Genomic DNA, 23,508 nt, shown 5'->3' on the forward strand with positions numbered 1-23,508 from the left:
TTTCTCAGGTAAAGAGAGCATGTAAATATGGCCTGCAAGACGACTGACAACACAACAGAGTGTGCACGTGAAGGTTATATAAAGGGCCCCACAACTGTCCTCTACTTGAGGTTTAGTGCCAAACTCTGCCCATTTATCTGCCTGCAGACACCATTTAAATTGTCCATGATTATGATAAAGTAAAGTGCCCTCTTCCAAAGAAAAACTCATGGACGTGTGGACAAATCCAACACACTGTTGTTCTGAGTTTTGTCTATTTTCCACATTCCAGAGACCCCACAACATCTGCAGTAGGTTATACTGTATGATGAAAGTGAATATTAATGCTGTGTTACCTTTCCATATCACAGAAGATTTGTAGTGAGCATCATTTTCCATCAGTCTAGCAGCAATGATTGGCGAATAAGTGGCTATTTTAATGCCCTAGATAAAGACAAGCTTCCCTATCATTAGTCTGTGAAAGGGAATATTAAACAGACAGAACAGCTTCACATTACTTCTCACTCCAGCTAGGGTTTAAATGACACAGTGCATAAAGCCTGGCAGCAGCTTACATAACCAGATTAATTTCCTCTCAGAGGTCCCCAGTGAGCCATACAATTTGTGTGGAGCTTCTCCCTTATGTGAAAGTCTCAGATTCAGATGACAAAAGCTTTTCACATCTGTCTTTGTGTACAGGTACATAAATGCAGAAGCTACTATGAGCAGCGAAAGGCAAAAAAGCAAAAGCGAAATGTGCTTTGCGGTGCATATAAAATGAGGAGTGGTTCTTATGTCTAGACATGGTGAGGGGAGAGACAACAAATTTCAAGGCCCTTGGGGAAAAAAAAAAACAAGACAAAAAGAGAAACCAGAGTTATTGGTTCAACCAGCTGCTCTGTGTACTGCCCCATAAACCCAGACACATCTACCAGTTAATATGCCACTAATTACGCTTATTGGATAGGAGCTAAAGTCAACATCTTGAAGGGGAAAATATGCAATTGACCAAATGTTTCTCCTCAAAGTCATGCTGAGTGGGAGGATATCCCAAATGTGGAGTACAAACAGGGTGGAAATGTGGTTAGAAGGTCACAGAAGAGTAACTGACGCAGTATAAATAATTAACCATGTAGAATGAAGCATCTCAACCTGTAGCAAAACAATAAGGTTCAGTGGTCTGTTGTGGAAAATGTGAGTGAACAGACTCGTGTAGTGAGTGAAATTAGGAAGCCCAAAGTCACTGACTCCTGTCGAGGCTTTTGCATGTTGGAATAGAGTTTCAAACCAGGGATCTCATTTAAAACCATTCTGTGCAGCCTGCAAGAACTGGGCCACAGGGAAAATTATCATGTAGTATACACTGTGTGATGGAGCACACCTGCTTTTATCACAAGAATCTGCCTAATGAGACAACATGCATTCATTTGGCACCGAAACAGAAATGGCAGAAGGTTCACATCCCCATCTGCTCTGATTTATTATCAGTGGAATATAGAATAGTTTCAAAAAAAGAGGGTGTTGAGGTTACTTGTAGTCATAATGTAGGGAAGTTTCTGTCGTTATTTGGTAAAGTGATACAGCTGCACAATGAGTGTAAGGAAATAGTTTGACATTTTGGGAAATACTCTAACTCTAACAGTGCATTAGAAGAAAGGATTGCTCCTGTGCACTAAACAGAGCTGCAGCCAGCAGAGAGTTAGAGCTTCAAAAGGTTTAAAAAAAAAAAAAAAAATCTCGACCTATTGACCGACTTTATTTTTGTTTTTTTTTATCTGGGGTTTGATAAAACATGTTCAGCAGCTACCTTTATACTGTAGGTGCTGGTAGGTGGGTTTTGTTAAGCCTTGTTTTCTGTCAGAAAACAAAATTGACCAAAATTAGGCTTGTTTGTATTGGCATTATATTTCCTCAAATATCAAACTAGACAAATCATATACTAATAATACATTTCACATTTTTACCAAGGAACTAATTTTAGGTACAAATGACGTTACTGTTACTTACCTCATCTTTCCCTTGCTGACACACTTAAACAGCTGGTCAATTAATATTAAAATTTCGGTCATTTCACAAGCACAAATATTTACTCGAGCTACACATTCATCCAATGTGAGAATTTGTTACTGATCGTTGTCACATATGACAGTTAACAGATATCATAGTCATATTGGGGTTTTTATACTGTTGGCAACAAACAATTTAAAAGATGTCACCTAACCTATGATGGTCTGCCGTTTATATTGTAGCGCTGAAACTGCACTTCAACTGTATTACAGGGCACATCAGTTTTTAAAGTTGGCATCTCATAAGAAAACACTTCTGTCCCTTATTCACCTTATTGTATAAACCAGCCGAGTACACAAAGAAAGGACCTAGAGCAACTCAAAGACACGATACATAGATTATTCTGTAACAGTCATGAGATGTAATGCACTGAAAGGACCGTCCCCACTACGCGGGAACAAAGCTCGGCATTGTAGCTATTTACATGCTCACATTCTTAACCCCTGCTTCTTCAATGACAGCCTGTGGTGGCTGCAAGGGCAACACATTCACTGCCCCCCCCCCGTGTTCCTCACAGGCCACGATCTCCTTCACACATACACTTTTGTGCGATACTACAGAGCTCCTCACAAAACACTGAACAGTTGCTTATTAGCAGCTTCACATGAATGGTACGAACTGACCAGAGAACTCCTGTTTTATCCATAAACTTTCAACAATAGGTTTGCGTAGCCTCTGCAGCACCGCAGGACTGTAAAAACAAACTGGTCTGATCATGTGATCGGTGCTGCAAGGTAATATTTCATTTTCCGCATTTATTTTCCAGACCTCCACAAGGGTCATACTCTTAATTGCCATGGGCACATCCTGCATAAAGGCTTCTCTCTTGTTTATGCAGAAGGAACACCCAGTAAAACTGAATCATAGTACAATAGCATGGAGAATTTCCCTCCTGATGTTTTAGAGGACACGTGTCTCCTAGAGGAAAAACTCCATCTCTGTATTAGGAGGATTAAATGCTCCTTGAGCGTTACTCTCAGGCCTGGAGGAAGATCAGGGTTGCACTGAACCCGCCCCTTTTGTCTACTCCAACTTAGTCTTATCTCTGAAGGACTGGACGCGCTGCCTGCAGGATGTGGAGAGAACAGTCATTCTGGGGGTCAGGTCAGGAAGATTGACAGCACAGGTGGGGAGGAAGGGAAGGGTCAGACGTGATCCTCGATAGGGAAAACAAGGCGTGTTCCACGACTCAGCAGCTCATGTTCATGGGAGTCCAGCTCACGCTCCAATGCCTCCTCTGAGGTGCTGCCGCTCCTTTTGCCATTTGCACTCCAGCCTGACCCTCCAGCTCCATCCCCCCCACTGCCAGATGCCCCATTGGCCGTGATGGCAGTGTCACCAAACGTGAAGCTCAAGTCGCCGTCATTACGGATGAGGTCAGAGTCGTGGTCCCTCAGCTGCTCATGGTTCTGCAAACACATCCACAGTGGCACATGAGGGAAGGGATGGTGTACACATGGCAATGACACACACAGATGTAGGATGCACAATGTGGGTACATGTGGTGTGAACAGATTGACATCAACAGTGCAAAAGCTCATAAGAAACACTGGGTTTACAAAAGGGAAGGGAGGAGACCTTTGCTTAGTGGCCTATACTGCAGCAACTGCATTAAAATGAAGTTAAAAAAAACACACAGGAAACCACAGGCAACACACGGAAACACTCTTTACACTGAAGCAGCATACATGAATTTAGGAATAGACTTTAGCTGTCAAGACAAAAGGTTGCACAACCAATTTAGAAAAATATATTGCTTTCTGGTCAAGTAATGGAGAACTGAGAGTGTGGCGTGACATTCTCACAGCTCGCATTGACTGGCTGGCAATCAATAAGTCCACCCATGTCCCCAGGGAGATTAGGATGAGTTAACATTAGGTCAACAGAGATTACTCAGATGAGTGGATTAAAAAAAAAAAAAAAAAAAGACATAACCCATTTTCTCCAACAATTGTTTTCGAGGAAAATGGGAAAGCACTGCTAATAAATCAATCCAACATTTTATGTAGTTCAAAGGGGGTGGGTACTTTCTAAATAAAACGGTGAATAAATATAATTAATTGTAAAATGATCTTAAAGTCTATTTCAAAATAAAGACAATGGAAAAGCAGACAATTATTAGCAGACAATCAATTATGGCAAGTCGTCCAGGTCCTGAAACTGCAAAGCAGCCTCAGACCATCACCACCACCACTATGTTTGACTGTCGGTATGATGTTCTTTTTATGAAATGCTGCGTTAGTTTCATACCAGATGTAACAAGACACACACCTTTCAGAGTACTTGCTCAAAAGTCTTGGGCCTAATCAAGATTTTATGTATATATTATATATATTTATTACTTTACTACATATTGCATTGTTAAATTAGGTTTAAAAAACAAATGTGTTTTGTTATACAATTTAAAAGGCAATGCAAACAAAAAAATATTCTGTCTGTGGGGTGTTCATTTCCTTACCATTTCATAAATAACTGAACAGGGAGCTTTACTTAATCCTCTCTTTCCCCACTTGGCAACACTGAGCTCTGGGCGGCTCTGCTTATATGAACAACCATCTAAATCCATTTCTTGCCTTGCAGACGCCCCTGTGCTGGCACTCCAACAGCAAGAAACCAGGAGAGCAAAACATTTAAGAATGCAGAATTTAAAACGAAACTGAAACTATACTCACAGTAAATAAAACTGAAATGAGTATTTATTTCTACTTTGCTTTGCATTTAGGAAATCCAAATGAGATTTTCTAACCCAACAGTGACAGTTTTCTTTTTTTTGGGGGGGGGGGGTACTTTGAAAGGAGTGTATAAAAGCACAAAGTATTTCACATGAAACACAAAGGAGAATTTGCCAGAGTGAATCCAAGTGTGAACGTCCCATCAATGGGTTTTTCTGTGTTTAAAATATTGGAGCAGAGTGTCTTTCAGAACAGTGATCATCATTGAGGCAGTGCTGAAAAGGGTCTTTTGTGCCCTCTGAATGCAAGAGAGCTGCTTGACCATCCATTTTCTCTCTTACTGAAGGCCCCGGTGCTTTGTGTGTTACTGGCAGGCACTGAGAATACTTCGACAATATTACAGTTCTCCTGAGAGAAAAACCTTTAGTATTCACAGAGAGCCGTCCTGAGGCTCAGGTTTGAATATAAAAAGGGAAAGAAAGACGCTGGTTTTTTACTCACAGAATGCTCTGCTCATAGCCAATTCATTTAAATGTCTCAAATCAGATCTTTTCATTTTATCAGCACCAAAACAAAAAAAAAAAAAAAAAAAAAATCAATGTCATACTCTTAACAAAAACTACATAAGAATAAATTCTATTTCACATATTGCATTCATTAAAAAGGCAAAGTTTGCCAGCTGGAAACAGGCACGTTGTGTTACTCGCTAATAAGTGGTTTTATGCGATGTTCACACATCTGCTTGGATGCATTTGATGCTACATTACTGCCGTCAAGTTCAGGAAGAATCAAAAACATTTTTACAATTAGACAAAGGAGAGGGGTTTTTATATAAAAAGGCCAACATGGCATAAAAACTGGAAACAAGGAGGAACAACAAGCCTGGCTCTAAATCCATTTAGATTTTTTATTTGAATCATATAAATCATCAAAACAAGATATAATGTCAAGTTTTACCTTTGTTACAGGCTGACTTTGCCCTTGTGCTCAGCTAAGCTAAGCAGCTCCTGGCTCTATTTTTACCACACAGACACAATCATCAATCAATCATCTATGGTGCAGCACAAACACTAAACCTGTGACAGCACAAGCATGAATAGATTTTCTAGGGTTCCTGCCGTTTGACCAATGGATTTTTCACAGTTGACTGATCGTGTGGGAGTGTCACTGTTTGTTTTCCAATGTGTCTGCTGTTTTACAGCTGCATGAGGACACTGACCTCGTACGCCTGTGGGCTGGTCAGACAGCTTGCCAGTGGCCCGCAGTAGCTGGGCAGAGTGGAGGTGAGAGGCGGGCCGCTGTGTGTCAGAATGGGCTTCAGGTAACTGGATAGTTATTAAGGAGATGACCCAAAGAGCTCAACAATTATTTTCAGTGAGAAAAGGCTGTTGGAGTTAATGTCCCATTGCTATACGGTTATTTAATAAGGTCCATTTTATAAAGAGTTTATCATCTGTAACTAATATCTCCGTTAAAGATTAAAAAGAATTTACTATTGCTGGATAGATCATTTAAAAGCCTTTAATGACAACATAGTTTGGGTTGCCAGGTTGTAAAAAAGTCTCTACCAGCATGATACCTCCTTTGTTTTATTAACTTGCTCTTTAAGATATCAGAGAGACCCCTCCAATTCAGTCTTTGACCATCTACACCACAGAGAAGTGCCACAGGGCAGCGAACAGCTTATCAACATTAGTAATTTCAGAGCTGATTATTACTGTAGCCACTCTTTCAAATTTATTTAGGATTCAAGACCTATTTAAATTTATAATTAGCAGTAACAGAAAGCAAGAAACCCAAAAGCCTTAATTTATGATTTTATTAATGTCTGTAACTGCAGAATTGATGGTTTATTTGAACATCGGCGTCATTAGTCTGACTTACTAACATTTATTCCTTGGAAGCTTAATAAAGGGTCTTACTGTCTAGTGATACATTATCAAACGTTAGTGAGTCACCTGCGTATGACCTGTATATAAATGGACTTTGGTCCAGGTGCCCTGCAGCGATTTTTTCAGAAGTGGTGATTTAAACTGGTATGTAAAAAGACAAAGGGTCATTCCTTCACCCTGACCCTCCACAAGGTGTTTATATTAATGGCTTACATCTGATTTATTAGTGACAACTTATGAGCTTTATAGTTTACTCATCAGAAAGTAGTAACCAAATTATCTGGCAAAACAGTTCACACAATTCCAATGAAAATGTTCAAACTAACTGTACAGTAGTCTGTATATATTAACAAAACTAGACCCAGTGTTCTGTCATTTACTACAAGAACAACATTTTCTACTACTCCTCTGGCTGTAGCCCAACATAAGCACAATGCAAATGATGAATTATGGCTTAATAATGTGGAGCGTGTCAGCCAGTGGGATATATTTGGAGTTTAAATCTGTATGGGATTCTGCGAGCAGCTGAGTAAAGTCTTTTTGTGATGCTTGGCAACGACGCAGAGGAGCATGAACTCCTCAGCATTTCGTTTGTGATTAGCCAGCCTGTATTGCACCCTATGCACCCTGTTCAACTGGTCAGGTCACCAGACCCTTTGGGGAGAAGCAGTTGGTCCCTATGTATGTTCAGGTGTCAAACCCAGCAGCTTATTGCATAGTCTGCTGCCCAGAAATATTCTCCTACACAACAAGCGGCTAAACTCCCCACACCAAAGCCTGGTGTCACCTATGTTTACTTCAGTCTCTGCAGTTCTGAGAAATAAGGGATATGCACCCTGCTCATTTCAGCTGCATTGAGCACGAGTCACCAGGGAGAAAGTCTCCACAGTGAAACAGCTGCTCAGCCTAAAAGCAGCTACACAATTAGCCACCTGGGGAGGCAATTGTTAGCAGAAGGAAGGAGGGAGGAAATGGGAGGATGAGCTGCTAAACACATTTATTTAAGTCTGTTTTTAAAGCCAGACCTAGCACAGACAGCAAACATATGTGAATTTGTGTCTGTTATTCAGATCCTATATCCCAATATGATATTATTACACAATGCACCAAAGAAAATTGGCTCTAGATTTGTTATGGGACCTGGTATTACCACAAACAGCCTACAGTTAATTAGTTCAAACAGATGTGGCCTAGAAAAAAAAAACTTAAAATCATACTTTCATTTTCTATAAAGCAAACCACAGAAAGGATACTTGTGATCAAAGGTGTACCACAGTCTGAAGAGCCATGCACTCTCCTGTTTGGTTTTGCTCTGTCCTTCAGCCTGGGTGCCCTCCTGGAGAAACAACACAAGTAAATTCACTTTAACTATATACGAAGGATGGACAGTAGACACATTGTGTAGAGCATTGGAAAAGACTAATGACAATACTGTTGTAAATTTTCCCTATAGACCTGCGGCATATAACATCACATGATAAGCAGTGGATCTCATGATCACATCAAGTAAATTAAGTGCAGTTAGACGGAAACTGTACAGTTGTGTGCCTGATTCTTGATAGAGAAAGTTCATGCTGCAGGTACTACGGTGATGACAGTAAGTCTGTTCTGGGCAGCTCTAACTCTTGAACTTTCATCATCTCACTATAAAAATAATTCATATATAAGATAAAACATTCTCCAAATCTCTCATGACATTTTAATTGTATTGCCAATTTCAGCAAACAGGTTTCAGGAGTTATTCTGATTCAGTTAGTTTGACTTTAATTCATAAATCTCTTCCAATTTAAAGTTTGTTGATTGTTGGCAGTCAAAGTATATACAGTATACATTTATGAATCAACTACATTAATCACATTTTTGTAATAAAGTGACTAATCTGCACTATAATTTCAGAATTTAATGTATGTTTTTCCAGTTCCAGTGGTCTGAGACAAATATTTGGGGGGGGTTTAGTTTGGTTTTGCACTTTAAATCATAGCTATAACATGTTTAATCGTAGCTCTAATTAACTTTGTAGAACTAAAAAAAAATCCTGGCTTGTGGCAAATCAACAATCAAATAAAGTGCATGGTAATCTGATCAGTGTAACTATTAACATCACATTTGCAGCTCCAAGTTGACCTGTATGCCTTGCAGACCTAATCCCAGGCTCACAGTGACCTGTTAGTATTACACTATGCATTGCTGAAGTGAGGTGAAAAGTTACAGAAGAATCAGTCAAAGCAGAGTGGACAACTAATGGAAATATTCCTCTTTCATTGTCTTATTCAGCAAATTCACCCCATTTCTATTTACATACTGGGCTATTTACATGTCTCCAGACTTGCTGACTGTGTTCCACATGAAGATAAAATTGCAGAAGCAGAACTGTTTCATCAGTGAAACCAGCAAAGATGGTAGAAACGACAACTCAAGGAGTCTGACTGGGATCCTCACCCCCTGTAAGACCTGAAAACTGTCTCCACAAGGCTGCAGGTCTTGATCTGGTTCCACACCGACTCTGCAACAAAGAAGGAAAGTCAATGGAAAACATTAGCAACTTGTAAAAATGCAATTTAAAACACTTGTAAAGTAACCAAACACCAGTATCTCTCACCGCCTTATACTGCAAAGGATGTCTGTAATTTCCCTACTTGTGACTTTTGCTCACAGAAAAGTTTTGTGCACCTGCAGATTTGGCCTCTTTGTGGCTCAGGCTTTGGTTTGAAAACACAGAGCTCTGAACACATCAATGTGCTGATTGGTAGATCTTTTAGTGGCTGAAAAACACTAAATTATCATTCAGCCTAATACAGACACAGAAAAACAGGGCGAAGATGAGACATTGTTTTGTTTAATTCACTGTAAATCAGATGTACCAAAATGCAAAAACACAACTGTATAGGGTGTTTCTGTTTCGGGCTTTCCACAGGTTCCCCACAAGCATTAGGTTAGGTATCGCATCTGTGCTAAGCTGACCCAAAATCGATCGATTGTGATGGAGTGATTTATAGTATGTATCATATTAAAGCTATTGCTATGTAAAGGAATTGTCTGACATTTTGCAATGTCTACTTATTTGTTTTATTGCTGGGAGAAACTCTAAACTATTCTCAAATGAAACGTAAATATGAAGCTACTGTCTCAGCATATAGACCGAAAAACTTTGGCTCTACACAATATGGAAGTGGAAAATCTTCCCAGTAGTACCTGTTTTCAAAAACTGCCGGACTATTCGTTTGCAACACATATTTTCATGGCTAAGCATAAATAATTTCCCTTGGTGTCTCTAACCAACAGAAAAGGATTAAACCCAAAACACAAGCAGATTTCAAAAGGGCACTTTTAATTCACATAAGCTGCAGAGCAATGAGGTCTAATGCTTTTGGACAGAGGCCAAGGCAGAGAAATGCAACCTTTCATGGCTACATCTGAGACCACAACTGACACTGTACAATAGTTTAACTAATGTGTGTAGTTTTTAAACTTTTACACAAGTGCCAAACAAAAAAAATTTAAAAAAATCCAATCTGAGTGAATAATTAAGAACATGTTTGTCTCTGCTTCCACCTTAGCAGCTTGAGAATGAGGCCACACGTATGTGACTGGCATTTAAGATGTTCTCCCTTCCTAACTGTGCACACACACACACACACACGACATTTAAGGGAGGCAAAAACAAAGTGCAAAAGCAAAGAGCTGCAAAACCTACTGGTGCTGCATCAGGACGGTCCCCAGAAAAGAGAAACACAGGCCAGCACATTTCCTCTAATAAGAAATAGTATCAGACTATGTATGTAAATAGATAACACATAATGTAAATTATGTAACATAAATATGTATGTGCATACATACATATTTATGTCACTTTAGTTCACTTAATACGAACCATGAAAACATCCTCGCCCCTCCTTAAATCCAACACATATTACATACAAGCTTTGTTTGCAGAGTTTCTGCTTATTACCTTCCTCTTTTTACACACTTTTCAGAACAATTCACTGTTTCTGGGGAACACAGCGGATTTGTTTTTCTAGCAGTGTTAAAAACTAGAGGACAGTCCACTGATACAAACAAGTAAGAACAGACTCAGGTAGTCACCAGGGAACACCCAGAATAAAGCACTTGAGCATGCTAGGGCAGCTCTTCAAGCAGCAGAACCACCACCAGAGCTGAGCTGGTTTTAAGTGAATGTGCTTCTACAAAATATTACCTCAAATCTGTTTTGTTTTATTCTGAAACCAATCATCCAACTTCACCTCTGAAAAAAATATATCATTCGTTTTGGACAATCCTAAGAGTCTCAATCTTTCCACGGCCCTTTATAGATGCTCAATGTTCCCCCTCACCAGAGAAAAACAGAAGTAAACAGTGAAAAATACTCCCGTCTGAAGCAACTGCATGCTGTCCCAACACCACTAGCTGAGAGTTTGTACACATTCAGATACGGCACCTGAGGTACTCCCACTTTCCATGTCGACGTCGGTGTTCCTGCAATGTCGTGCTCTCCCCAACTCTGTCACATCATAAACACATACACTCAGTGTTGAACATACTGAATGGAAAAAAGGCAACTGATGCTTTAGATACAGATATGAGGAACTGGTACGGTCACAGCACAACACAACTCTCTAAACTTTCACGTTTGGTTTTATCTTTAAATACAAACGAGCGTTTGTATTTTGACAAGTTAAGATAAAAGCATTTCCATATTAAAAGCTGTGTGGCTCAAAGGTGTGTTGAAGTCTGCGTTAGTGTAATAGAGACTAGACAGAAGAGAAGTGAAACGAGTAATGGTGACCACTCAGTGTTTTAAAAACAGTAATTGCTAACAGTCTCAGCCAAATATGATCTCTCTTGTTTTGATGACATTAATCCTCTCACTTGGCACAGAGGCTCTGCAGATGTTCAGGGACACACGCTGAATGAAAAAACTAGAACTCTTCGGCTGACAATTGAACAGCTTTCAGCAGTTACTTGTCAACAACAGTTTCACTGCTTTCACCTCTTAGTGCTTAACTGGCAGTTCATCTTCTTTTACTGAGATTACACCTCAGCTGACACTTCCAGCTTCATATGACACTCTGACAATTTTAACCTTTCAGTGCTTAGACTGAAACTCAAATCAAGATGGTTACAAAATGGAACCCCAAGGCTGGGAAACCAAAGGACAAAGAAACGGAAGTGAACAATGTGGTTTTATGGATTAAACTCAAACACATCAGTTAAAATCATGTTCGATCACTATTCAACTTAAATGCTGAAAACAGAATCAGCAGTCACCTCTGTAGATATAAGATCAGCAAAAGTTTTTGCATTGAAGTTCAGAGATTAGTGGTTGTTCTCTGAGCCACTGTGAGCACACAGAGATATCTTTCTCTCTTAGTGATGCACTGCTTTACAGACCATTCATCAAAAGCCAGTAACAGAAATCAGCAGCGTCGCCTCTATCGCCAAACGTTTGCTAGCCCAGGACTAGTCCTCCATCACATCCTGCTTATCATCCCGCTGCCTCACCAGGGCTGTATCTTGAAATCTTAGGAATAGTAAAATGTATATGCTGATTACTATTCAATAGAGTCACTGTTTATTGTTTTATGCAATAAGGTGCCGTACAGCTTCTCAGGGCTTTGGAAGTGTCATCACACAAAGAGTAAAAATGTGTAAATTTATGCACATACAGAAGATGATACCAGGATCACAGAGGAGCACTGCTGATATTCGCCTGCCATGCACCACATGTCCCCGTTACCATGGCAATTAGTTCATGTGGAGATTTTGGCAGTGCTCTAAACCTCTTCCAAACACAATAGTTTCTGGTTGGTCTGAGGAGGCACTACTCATATTAAACAGAGCCTGTTCACTCAGGCCATGGGTGCTCCTGTCACACACATCACCGCCCATAATCCGCTTTATCAAGATAAATAGGAGCTCCCAGTGCATCATGCTTAGACTAAAATAAGTGAGGTTGGGATTCAGACATACAGACAGCAATACAAGCAAAGCACTAAAGTCCTACCTCTGATAATATCTCAAGCTGGGACAGCTCATACTGTGGCAGCCTCTTGATAAACAGCTATCCCAGAGACGAATTTTAAATCACCTCTGGGTCAGGATTGATCTTAGCGTTAAACCTGAGAATGAAGAACCCGTAGTACGTCCTACAGCCGAGAAATGCTTACATTTCATCAACGATGCAACAAAAGTCCCAGTGAATCAAAAACTCTGGTGAAAGGAGCAAGAGATGGAAACGCAGGGAGAGCTCTGGCCCCATCTGCTGGACAACGGCACCACACAGGACGAGATCGATTTAATAATGTATGCATTACAACAAGATTCATTTACAAGTTATTAGAAACTAATTTTGTGTATTCATATTGTTTATTTATTCATGAATTGTATCTTACTGCAGTACATACACAGCATCTCCAAAGATACTGTAATTCCCCCATGTTATCCCAGGTATGAAAGCAAAGAAGGAATATTAAAAGTTTCCTTTTAGGGAATTTGAAATATAGAGTGTTTTTTAGAAAGAATTGTATTTTGTCATCTCCTATAGCACAAAATTGTAATGTTACCTGATGTGCAGCCAGGTGAGCATTGGCGTGGTCCCACCTCCAAACACCCAGACAGTGAAGAAGACAATGAGCAGTGTGGTGGTGAACATCATCTGGCGGGCGTAGGTGGCTGTATCCCGGATGGCCAAGGCAAACGCCATCGCCCCTCGCAGACCTGCACATCCAAAAATCCTCTGATCACATTCATGCGTGACATGGTGAGAAAAACAAACGTTGGTGTGGCTTTTTCATACCTGCAAACATCATCATATGTTGGAAGTTTCCCTTGATCCTGTGCCTTCGACCAAGGTTGAGAAGGAAGGAGAGCGGGTAAATGTTGGAAGCTCTTCCGATGAATATTGCAATCTGACGGGCAGGTCAAGTCTTTGATTCGACACTTTAATGCTGAAGAGACTGAGGAAGCAGGTTGCCCTAACTCAACCAGAACAAATGAACTTCTTAGTGAAGCAATAAAATCTTTCATAGAATGATTTGTTGATTTGATTTGCAGGGGAATAGCACAACAACTCTCCACAAGGGACACATACACAATCTACAGGGACATTACAGTCATCAAATATAGCCCAATTTTGCAGCTGTGTAAAAACCTAATGCTATGAAAGGGAGTAGTCCTTGTTGTGCACCAAAAGGATACAAAAGCACCAAAGATGAAAATGGGGCTGAAAATGTGATTCTGGAAAGTGAAGAGAGCCAAGCCCATGTAGGAGAAGATGAAATTCTCAGCCAGAAAGTGAAGGACCTCAAAGAGCTGCAAGGAAAATAAAAATCACATTCATCATAATTTCCATTTTGAGCTCAGCAAGAATAAGAATACAACTCTAGCGGAGGAAACATAAAATCTTCAGGTTCAGTAAGGCAATTCAACAGAAAGTTCTCATGTTGTGTTACTTAAAAAACTCCTCTGTCTGGGTCTCAGAGCTAAGTGCCTCATCTAGCCAGAGAAGCTTTAGGATTTGTTTTTTTCTTTCCTCTCCCCAGGCTGACAGAGTGGCTGCCATGATGATTACAGAGCTGACTCAATCTACATTGCTCTGAGCGGGAGGCACAGGACAAGGGCACAGACGCACAAACACAGAGCCAAATAAAAATCCAAAGCAGAATATTAAGAAGGAGAAGAAGAATTTTCACCATTTCTTTTTTAAATCCAAGTAAAGTACTTTAACCTTGACAATACATTTTGCATACACAGCTTTCTTTGAAGCTGAATAACCAGAGCCCGCCTGAGTGCCGATTCACAATATGTCGTCTTCGTACTAATCTGTACCCTGTACTCAAGACTGAACCCCCTCTGGGAAACTAAACAGTTGTGTCAGGACACACGTCCTCAGACAGCTCTGATTAAGGTCACAGCAGGCTGATCATGGAGCCATCTGCCACTGGAGCTGAGCACTCTCTTCATACCATCAGTGTTCAAAACAATGCAAACTAAATGTTGTTCCATGTGCAGGACATTGTCAGATGCTACCTGCTTGCTGCGCTTTGTGGACTCTGCAGAGAGGTTGTTGTAGGTGTAGTGAGCCTGTGTGATGCCGCAGAACAGCACGGCCACGACACCTGTAGGACAGCACACATACATAAACACGTTTAGCAGACTTAATACAATGACAACAGTCAAAGTGCAGTGGATTTAGCAGGCTGTTGTTGCTTTGCTACTGTGCATTATATTTTATGTTAATTCAATCTGCTGCGCATCAGCTGTGTAATCTGTATTTAAGTCCCTGCCACATTGCATTTGTATAAACAGACTGACTTACCACTGCTTAGTTTAAACTGCTGATAATTATATTATTCAGCACAATCAACAACATGAGCAGGCTTTAGAGCTGCGGCTCAAATACTCACAATATTTGAATATTGTAAATATTCCAATACCTCATGACTAAAACCTCATTTAAAAGATTAGAAGAGTTTCTTTTCGGAAGAGCACTCCACCAGGATCAGTATACCAGTTATGATAAATACTACCCAGCCTGTGAAAACTATTATAATTATGATAGATACTCAGTGGTCTGTAGGTTACATTTAAGACTTAATGCTATTGATACAGCTCACCTGTGAACCCGCAGGCCTCAGCAAGCAAAAAAGTGCTCCAGGACATGAGAAAGAAGAGGGCTGTCTCCAGCAGTGGAAAGCAGTGCAGCTTGGTGAACTTGGTGACGTGGGAGTCGAGTTAAAGAATGACACTGATTTGGACTGTCCTGAGTGACAAAGTCTAATTTCCAGACTGACCTATGTTTAAAATTTCATTTCAAAGCATCAGAGAAGGATATGAGAGCAGTGACTACTCCTGTGGCTGCACCCATTACAAAAGAGCCACTGAAAATCCCCAGGAAAATCCCCACTGACTTAAAAAAGGCTGAGGCATCAAACATGTGTGTGTTCGCTCCACTGGGCTGATAAGCCACAATAGATCTGAAATACAAAAATCACAATGTAGGAGTTACTTTCAATGTGGATTATCTTTTTTTACCAATTATATGATGAATTAATGTACCTGCTTATCACTGACGAAACATCTCTTTTTGTTTTCTGTACAAATAATCGTGTCCCCAGGACCATGATTTATTGTTTACATGTCTCCAATAATATAATAAAATGATTGGTCATAATAAACTCTGTAGTTGAGACGTGATTTATAACCTTCCAGTAGAGGGAGGCAGAGTGCTGTCTGTCTGTCAAAGAGAAGCAGTGATGCAAAGCAGTGCTGCTCTGTCTCACACTTCACTGTTGAATTTCAACATCAGCAGAGAAAGGGGCTCAGAAGCCATGCAGACAGAAAGCTTTATCTGATATAGTAAGAGAAAAGCTGCTGGCTTTTACATATGTGGGCTTGATGAGGGAGAATGTGACTTACGAAGACAGCACGATAGCGACTGCATCATTCATAACGCTTTCTCCAAACAGTAGAGCATAGAGATCCCCGTCTGCATGGAGCTCATTAAATATGGCCAACACGGTCACTACACACAGAAATACAGGTAAAAGAGCAACAAAAAAAAAACAAAAAAACATTTAATCATAAAATTGTCAGACATTTTGTTCTGTCTCACTAATAGTGAACAGCGTACCTGGGTCTGTGGCAGAGATAATCGCACCAAAGAAAAGGCAGTCTGTGTAGTAGAACTTGTCAGTTAGCTGTCTGACAGACTGCATCAGTTTGACCACACCGTACATCAGATTCCTGGACACACACACAGTCGGTCAAGAGGAGAATTAACAGGTACAGTGTAGTCTCTGATCAGCCTCACTACAGAAAGGTTTAATGACACTGACATCCATCCTCAATTTAAACTGACATTTCAGAAACAAAAAGTGGCCAAGACACTCACCCAATAACAAAGCATGAGATGGCAGTGCCTAGAAACGCATATGTTATGATGGAGCCCAGATTCCTGAAGAAGTGTCGCTGCAAAAGGAAAAGAGAAAAAGAGATTAGGAAAAGAGAATAAATGAATTTATGCGTCTCAGAAATGACACATTCTCAAATTTAACATAACTGTTTCCATTTATCAAACAAATGTCTTTAACACTGGATGATGTGACAAAGGCTTCGGGTCTGTAATGGCCACGGGCGGGAAAGTAGCACCCCATGAAGCAAGACAAGAAATGCAAACACAAATTCAGCTGAGTGGTTGAAAAACTCAACAAAAAACAGAAGCACAATACAATGCTCTTTCCGCCTCCAAAGCAAACTCCCCCAACTCTTCACACAGATGAGGAAACAAAAAAAGGCTGATTCAGATTTCAGAAGGAAATAAGCCTTATCCTCTGTGAGGAAAGATTATTGTAAGACAAAGAAAAGGGATCAGACAAAAATAAATAAATAAATAGACAAAAAAAACAATTGTGATTTTTTTTCTTGAGGATTTCTTGAGCTTGTAACTGTACTGATAAGTTACGTCCAATAGAGCAAACAAACATTACTGACATACACGGCACTCCAAATGTTTAAATATGTTTTACAATGCAGCTTTGTTTTCATTCATGTTTATTGATGTATAATGCTATTTAGAATGCAACAACACTATTTCTTAGGATTACAAAACAAAACAGCATGAATTTTAATGTTACAGTCAGAGCTTTGATTCCCGAAAATATCCACCTTTGGCTTTAATTACAGCTTTGCAAACTCTGACCATTCTCACTGTGAGTCTTTCCAGGTATCTTGCTGGAATCTCTCACCAGATTTCCTGCAGACATTGCCAGAGCTGTTGTGCATTTGTTGGCTGCTTCGAACCCTACAATCCAATTTGTCCTTAAGACGTTCTATTGAGGTTGGGTGACTGAGGAGGCCACACCATGACTCATGACCGACACCATCTTTCGCATTCTTTTCCAAGTGATTATGTGTTTGGTGCAGGACATTAGTGCCAGTCAGTCGACTTCACAAAAGTACAGCATGAAGCTGTAAGATGTACTGATAGGCTTGCTGGTTGAGTGCTCCAGTGCTCCAACTTGGCCTGCCCCAAACCATCACAGATCCTCCCCTCTGTTTCACTGCTGAGGTAACATTGTTTCTAATGAAAGTTCCTCCCTAGTTTTCTTTATTTTGGTAAAATGTCAAAAATGTAATATAATGTTTAAACAGTTTAGAAGAGAATTTGCAAAACCTCTAGCAGATCAGTGGGTAATGTTGAACGGTCCAAGGACTTTGGTCTGTAATCACACGAAACGTCATGTCCATTTACTTTGCTACATTAAGACAGGATGTTTTAGCCTTCCAAAATAATGTACAGCAATAAACCTGAATGAAAGCAAAACTACCACATAACACTTGAGAATTTCGAGGCATATTTAAACTTTAAGAGGGTAGTGTAAGCTGTTTCTGCCTGGAGGTGTTAATGCTGTGCATCAGAAAAAAAAAATCTTATTGCAACAGATGATTTTAACCAACTTGCATATTTCTGCAAGGTTAACTAGACCTCCTCCTTCCTGTTTTCTAAAGGCATGTTGCTAGACTCAGCAAATTCTACTGTGAATCTCAGTTTCTCTTAAAAAAAAAAAAACTAAAAAAAAAAGCAAAATACCAAAATACCAATGCATAATTGGACGTTTTTTTTTAAAAAAAAAAAACAACCAACTGTATTTGTAGAAATTAGTGTTAACAGTAGGCACTGAATTAATCGAACCACATACTGTATATTACTGCTCATTGGTAGTCCATCAGTTCATGTCTATTGACAGAATATCAATTCACTGTTTTTATAACTGATCAATACTTACTTGATTAATTATCAAACAAAAAGTCCACACATTCGCTGGTTTTAACTTTCTGGGTCTAGCATCATTATAAATTAAAAACCTTTTGGGTTGGGACTGTTGGTCAGGCAAAAATCCTGGAGTTGTGCCACCAGCATGATTAAAATCCAAGAAAATGCTCTGCACAGAAGCAAAGCATGAGCCTTTCCTCCTCGTTTATCTGATTTCTACTTTATATCACCTATCAGTGTAAAGTTGGATAAGGCTGAGTTATGTGCTCTCAAGGAGAACATAGATCAGATGTCACCAGCTGTTTAAACACATTTCTCTCCCCATTATTTCAAGGTTAAGACAGGAAAGCACCTGGAGCTCCACGGCCCACAGTTCTCATGCACAAAAAGTACCAGTAAATATGCAGAGCCACCCCATGGATTCCCCAAATAAAACAAACCTCTTTCTCTGTGACAATCAAAAGCAGAAGCTGCTCATGTTGTCAGCATCAGCCATTTTTCTACGCCAGCACAAATACCAAAGAGGAAACGAAAAACATCTGCTCTGGAACTTCCCCTCAAAAGAGCCATTTATCCTCAGTAAACACTCAACGCTGTCACAGTCTGCCCAATGAGAGCTTTTCTTAGCTAACCATCTGTCCAGTGAGACAGCAGTGTGTGGCAGCAGGTATGTCCACCTGGTCCTACAGCTACCATATCATATTTTCTGCACATCATTCAATTTTGTCACAACTTCTGAATTTTACATGTAACATCTCACCTTCTTTAGGCTGTAGCCAGCATGGAAAATAATAGGAGGCAGCAATATATTGAAGAATACTTCAGGGTCAAATGTTACCTGGAAAAAACAAAACATTAAAAATAGTTAAATATGTACAGTTGGGAAAAGCAGAACTGAAAAATGTTTCTTTCTGACTGTTACCTTGCGCAGCATATCATTCTGCTCCACATTGTGTATCTCTCTGGAGTTGATCTCCCCTTTGAGGGTGTACTCAAAGAATTTGCCGCTGACATTAAGCAGCAGGGTGCTGACAGGTCCTTCCTTCAGCGAGCAGCTGGGGGGTGTTTTGTTGTGATAGCTGGTGGCAGGGATGCCGTAACGTAGAATCACGCCCACCAGCAAACCTGAGAACAGACATGAACCTTTTCAATTAATCTGCTACTGTGGAGGAAAGAACTGACAATTATCCAAACAAGTCCACTTCTCCACACTCAGATAATTTATCAGGTGTTTCTGCTTTATAAGCCCTCACTATTAGAAAGTCACACAGAGAGCAGCAGAGCCAACTGAGAAAAACAGGGCGATGGTAAACAGAAAGTTGTGGAGGGAGCTAAAGCCAGGAAGAAAGGACTGAGGAAGGCAGTTAGAGAACATAAATCCTCTGATCAGACAGCGCCTATCTGCAAGAGACATGGCAAACCAAGCTGCCAACACTGCGCTCAGTGATTCTGCCTACCAGAGCATTAACCACATACATCACACTCTGGCTGGGGCCTTCACCACACACAAATAGTGGCAGGCTTGCAACAGACACTCTGAATATTAGTTCAAAGAACCTCTGTCCAAACCGCTCTTGAAATGAATATAGGAAATGCAATCAAATTACAGTGGTCACAAAGTTTAGGTTCTTTCCAGCAGGTGAGAGGTTTCATATTTTTGAAATAGAAAGAACCATACAAGGAAAATGAACATATGATGTCAGTGCTGGAATATACCTTGCTTTCCTTCTATCAACACATTTCCAATCATTGATTTGTCCCGATGATTAAGCCACAATAACCAAATGAATACACTAATTGAAGTTTCCTGTAGCAGTTATTGTAGCAAATCAATATCATGATAAAGTTTCCACTTAGCTGCAGTTTCATGGTGGTGACAACCCAACAACTATAAACACAGCGTAGGTTTAAACTTCATAATGTCAAACTGAATGCAACAATGCAATATCTGAACTTAATATTGATGATGATATGCATAATAATTATTGATGAACATATAATGTATTCTCTCATTAACTATATACCTGCACCTGAAGTAAAATTATGCTCCTACCTCTGTTAGTTCTAAATTGTAATTATAATATTAATGAAGTTTCTGTTTATGATATTCTGCCCAGTTATAACTCCTTTCTCCTGGTCCATATGTATAAGGCTTTGGAAAATAACATGAAGGAAGCTTAACTAGAAAAAAAGAACCCTCATTTTTGTTAAGCGTAAAAAAAACAAAACAAAAAAAAAAGTCTTCCTCTTCTGGCATCATTGGTTAATAAGTGACTTGTGATTTGTAGCAATCACTGACTGGAAGCAGTCTGATAAGCTATTAAGAAAAAAACACAAGGGAAATATATTAATGTACATTCCTCACATTCTTCTGAGACTTTAAAACTGAATTGGACTTGCTCAGCTTATCATGGCACATATTTTGTGAGAGTGGATTCTGACTGATCATGTTAATTAATCATGAAGTCAGACAAACACAGACAACAGACTTTGGCCTGTTGATTTTAGAGTTTCCCCTCCAAATCTATCCGTTTGGAAAGTAGACCTTATTTCACAATGAAGCACTGCTTAACCTATGCAATATATGTTGCATTAATGTATTAAGTGAATATCCCAAGTATGTAGATGTAAAGATAATAACCTCAGTGGACAGAACCCAGCTGATGACAGACCTGCACACTGATAAATGTTAAAAGCTCTGATTTCAGCCTGTTTTGAGTTCCTAATTTTGTAGCCGTCAACACTCAAATACCAAGGTATAATCTCCCAAAGTGATTAGGATCACTCTGGCAAGCCTATTCATTTGAAAGGTTAAGTGCCTACAACACATATATTCTCTTTTTTTCTGTGGCTTCTCTTCTTTCCCTCATCACTGTTAAGTACTTTGAAAGCTTGCAAGATGCTATATAAAATATTTACTAAGAACATAGTGACTGTATAAGGCGTTTCAGGAGAATAGTGCTCATGCAGTCTACAGAAACACTTGTATAAGATATGATTTTACATTCTAATGATATCCTATGAAACACTACAGAATACATTAAGGCCAAGGTGTTGTTATTTATGATACTACAGTGCCCTCGCATATGTCTAGGTACTGATTCCCTGTCTGTTGGGGATAAAGCTGTACATGCAGCAGCCTAGGGGAGGGTAGATAAGGCTGAGCAGCCCAAAGCACCTTCTAGAAATTAGCACTGGCCCAGACAATTAGGAGCAATGTAAGAGGCTGGAAGTGCGGAGGCGCGTCAATGCATTTTTTTTTTTTTTTTTACAGACTTAAAGCCGCATCTGTGTTTTCAGGATCATCTGCACATCGCGTTTGTGCAGCCGCTGCACAACCACACGGGGGAATGAATCATGCAAAGCCTGCATGAAGGTGGTGGTAGCTGTGAAGGAGACTGCCAGCGTGTGTTTTATATGTGTGTGTGTGTGTGTGTGTGTGTGTGTGTGTGTGTACGTGTGTGCATTAAACGTATAAAACCTAAAAGCCTCACCATAAATCATTGCCAGTCCGGTCTCGTGAAGGAAACGGACCCGTCTGTGCTTGAAGAGCCATATGGTGAGAATGGTTAAGGTCAGCAGCAAAATGAATGTCAGCAAATTAACGCTGTCCTGTCGGTGACTTTCCTCAGCCTCCTTTTCGGTGGCAAGTTCTTCCATTCCATCGTCTTCCGCCTTCAGCCCTGACACCGTGTTCAGTAATATCCAAACGGGCATCATCGTGTGCAGCGCGACGCAGGTTGCGCTGCGCCTCGGCTGTCGGAGAGCGTCCATAGTGTGCGACGCTGCTGCTGCTGCTGCTCCTGCTGCTGTTCCTGCTGCTGACTGCGCGCCGACCCTATGCCATGTCACTGCTGGCAGGTAAACACACAGCTGAGCTGAGTGGAGAAACGATCCAGTGCTCGCAGACCGGAGACTGGCGAGTTCAGCCTTTTAAAGGTACACTGCCCTCTCGGGAGGACACCGAATCACACTGACTGTCGTTGAGGAAGCCACCAAGTCGACCGTTTTCAACATACTGAGTCATTGTCCTGGGGGTTTGATGAGTGTGCAATTCAGGGCTTGGTTCAATAAAAAACAGGAAATTCACATGTCCTATGCCTGGAAGTCCAAATTCAGTCTTTTACAAGAAAAGTAGATGCAAATATGCCCTCTGGAAAATTTGGCTTTGGTAGTCACTAATAAATACATTTATAACACCAATGCATCAGACATCTGTGTTTAATCTGAAAGGAGATGTGTGATGGCCTTAAGATGCAAAACACAATGGCAGCAAAACAGAAATAAAAATGTAATTTCAAAATGAAGTAAAAGGTAAGGACAGCTATTCCTGTTTGTGACTGAACAGAAACCACCTCAACACCGACACCGAGAGGGGTCAACACTGAGTTCTGGCGTCCCAGAACCATCCTCGTCATTGCCAGCGCCTACACCCCAAGCCTGCTGTAGAGATCGGTGCTGTTTCAGACAGCCTGCTCAGCAGCAGAAAAGCTAAGTTGGTAGGCCTGAACTGGTACTAATAAATAAAGAAACTAAGCAAATAGCACAGGAGTGGCAGTTTGCTGGCGTTTTTTTGAGTTTAGTTTAAATCCAAAAAGCTTCTTTGAAGGAGAATAAACAGAATGACCATTTGTTTTAATTTCTGTATTAAAGTGGGCATATGAATGACTCTGTTTAAATGAGTCTGTTTAAATGCACAGTTAACTTGAGCTACTGTTATAGCTGCACTTCGCCATTTAGCTGGACTACTGTCCTTGTCCCAGTATACAAACACAAGAGGGGAATCAATTTACTGACTGACGTTTGACTCTGGTACAATAGGTGGCAATATGCTCCCTTTCAGCTTGTTAGTACTGGACCTTTTTATGGTTGACCAATTACAGCACAGACCAAACAATCAACAAACGAGTTAGCTAGCGGCAAACTGGTAGCATGTCAAGCACTGAAACCATGGACAACTTTATAGCTCCGTACATTTGATACATTTTGTTTTCCTTCCATCGGTGGATTTTAAAATGTTTATTTCCCTAAGCTTGGATAGCACAGACTGTCTCTCCACATTAATCCAAAAATGCACTCACTATATTTGTTTTATTACCGGTTTCTTCTGTTACAGATTTTGTTTAAC

The 23,508-nt window shown here is 40.2% G+C and overlaps 1 protein-coding gene across 2 annotated transcripts; it reads right to left on the reverse strand.

The window, feature by feature from the left end:
* Nucleotides 1-56: 56 nt before the first annotated feature.
* On the reverse strand, nucleotides 57-22,387 carry slc9a7 (solute carrier family 9 member 7). 2 transcript variants are annotated; one of them, XM_026305315.2, is made up of 17 exons: nucleotides 21,875-22,387; nucleotides 19,303-19,505; nucleotides 19,141-19,218; nucleotides 16,500-16,576; nucleotides 16,239-16,351; nucleotides 16,025-16,130; nucleotides 15,441-15,582; nucleotides 15,223-15,328; nucleotides 14,636-14,724; nucleotides 13,805-13,918; nucleotides 13,404-13,515; nucleotides 13,171-13,324; nucleotides 11,046-11,108; nucleotides 9,050-9,113; nucleotides 7,864-7,946; nucleotides 5,938-6,043; nucleotides 57-3,455 (listed from the first exon to the last, which is right to left on the reverse strand). In XM_026305315.2, exons 1-17 carry the CDS (start codon nucleotides 22,152-22,154, stop codon nucleotides 3,192-3,194), a joined length of 2,154 nt encoding a protein of 717 aa, XP_026161100.1. In that variant the 5' UTR covers nucleotides 22,155-22,387; the 3' UTR covers nucleotides 57-3,191. The 2 variants fall into 2 exon arrangements, with proteins under 2 accessions (XP_026161100.1, XP_026161101.1); XM_026305316.2 differs by lacking the exon at nucleotides 11,046-11,108.
* Between the last annotated feature and the right edge of the window lie 1,121 nt (nucleotides 22,388-23,508).

Source organism: Mastacembelus armatus, chromosome 4 (genome assembly GCF_900324485.2).
Source record: "Mastacembelus armatus chromosome 4, fMasArm1.2, whole genome shotgun sequence".
NCBI classification, from domain to species: Eukaryota; Metazoa; Chordata; class Actinopteri; order Synbranchiformes; family Mastacembelidae; genus Mastacembelus; species Mastacembelus armatus.

What these genes read in the sequence shown, in the direction of transcription:
- slc9a7 (XM_026305315.2), bottom strand. Translation starts at nt 22,154, where the DNA reads ATGGACGCTCTCCGACAGCCGAGGCGCAGCGCAACCTGCGTCGCGCTG. An exon ending in CAGGAGTAGTCACTGCTCTC is followed by an intron (nt 15,329 to 15,440) that starts ATATCCTTCTCT and finishes CTCGACTCCCAC; the next exon opens with GTCACCAAGTTCACCAAGCT. An exon ending in TGAGGCCTGCGGGTTCACAG is followed by an intron (nt 14,725 to 15,222) that starts GTGAGCTGTATC and finishes GCTGTCCTACAG; the next exon opens with GTGTCGTGGCCGTGCTGTTC.